Source organism: Terrapene carolina, unplaced genomic scaffold (genome assembly GCF_002925995.2).
Source record: "Terrapene carolina triunguis isolate 2854851 unplaced genomic scaffold, T_m_triunguis-2.0 Scaffold2087, whole genome shotgun sequence".
Lineage (NCBI taxonomy): Eukaryota > Metazoa > Chordata > Testudines > Emydidae > Terrapene > Terrapene triunguis.
The window spans coordinates 1-1,067 of NW_020666438.1; the positions used below are offsets into that span (position 1 = coordinate 1).

General features: G+C 71.4%; 1 protein-coding gene across 1 annotated transcript; it reads left to right on the forward strand.

The window, feature by feature from the left end:
• Positions 1-19: 19 nt before the first annotated feature.
• On the forward strand, positions 20-1,062 carry LOC112121449 (probable inactive tRNA-specific adenosine deaminase-like protein 3; the record flags this gene model as incomplete). The annotated part of the gene is made up of 1 exon (XM_024220446.2): positions 20-1,062. A coding segment is annotated over exon 1 (723 nt), but the record flags the coding sequence as incomplete, so codon positions are not given.
• Between the last annotated feature and the right edge of the window lie 5 nt (positions 1,063-1,067).

A 1,067-nucleotide genomic window follows, 5' to 3' on the forward strand; every position in this document is an offset into this window, starting at 1 on the left:
GGGGAGGGGAGTCATTGGGGAGATCTGCATTGAAAGTGGGGGTATCTCTGGGGCTGTGGACTTCCCCCCAGTGTGGAAGGGGAACTGGGGGGTCGGTGGGAATGGGAGTCCCAGGAGAAGGAGATGGGGGGAGAAGCCCCCTGCTCATGACCCTGAATCAGGAGCACTGGAGGGTCAGGATGAGGGGCTGATCCTGAGGGATGAAGACCCCGCAGGGCTGGATCCTGGGGCCCGGGCTGCAGCGAGGGGCTGGCCCAGGCTATAGTGCCTGGGCCCAATGTCCAAGCCGTTCCCCTGCCCCCCAACTCCCCCCCTCTCTCCCCAGCAGGCCGTGCGGTGATGGAGCCAGACTACAAGCGCCGGAAGATGGAGGAGCCGGCTGACCCACCGTGGGAGGCGTTGCTGGTGCTGCCCGAGCTGGAGTCGCAGGAGGTCGAGCTGACCCCGGCCTATGCCGCCCCCGTGCTGCTCCGGACTGAGACGTCCCGCCTGGTGCGGGAGCTGTCGGCCACCCGCCCCCTGACAGAGCTCCCGCACCTGAAGCGGGTGCGGGCACGGGGCGGGACTCAGCCGCTGGAGGTGCTCCTTTGCCCGGCCGGCCCCTCGCCAGGCGCCTCGCGGACACTGGCGGAGCTCCTCCCGGACGGACGGGTGGACGTCCGCGGCCTGGGAGAGCCCTTCCTGGTGCAGGTGCCTGCCCGGGCCCCCCTCACCCGGCCCCAGTTCGAGGAGGCCGCCCGGCACTGGCCCACGGCCTTCCACGAGAACAAACGGACCAGCCAGGCCCTGGCCGGGCGGCTCTTCACACCCCAGGACAAGGCGGCCATGGGAGCCCACATGGAGCACGCCGTCTGGGCCGCCCGCCGGGGGGCAGAGCTGGGCATGGTGCCGGCGGGCGCCGCCGTGGTCGACCCGGCCACGGGGCAGGTCCTGGCGGTGGGGCACGACTGCCGGAACGGCCTCCACCCGCTGCTCCACGCCGCCATGGTCTGCATCGACCTGGTGGCCTGCGGCCAGGGCGGAGGGGCCTACAGCTACCCGGACTATCCCGCCTGCTCCTTCCTGCC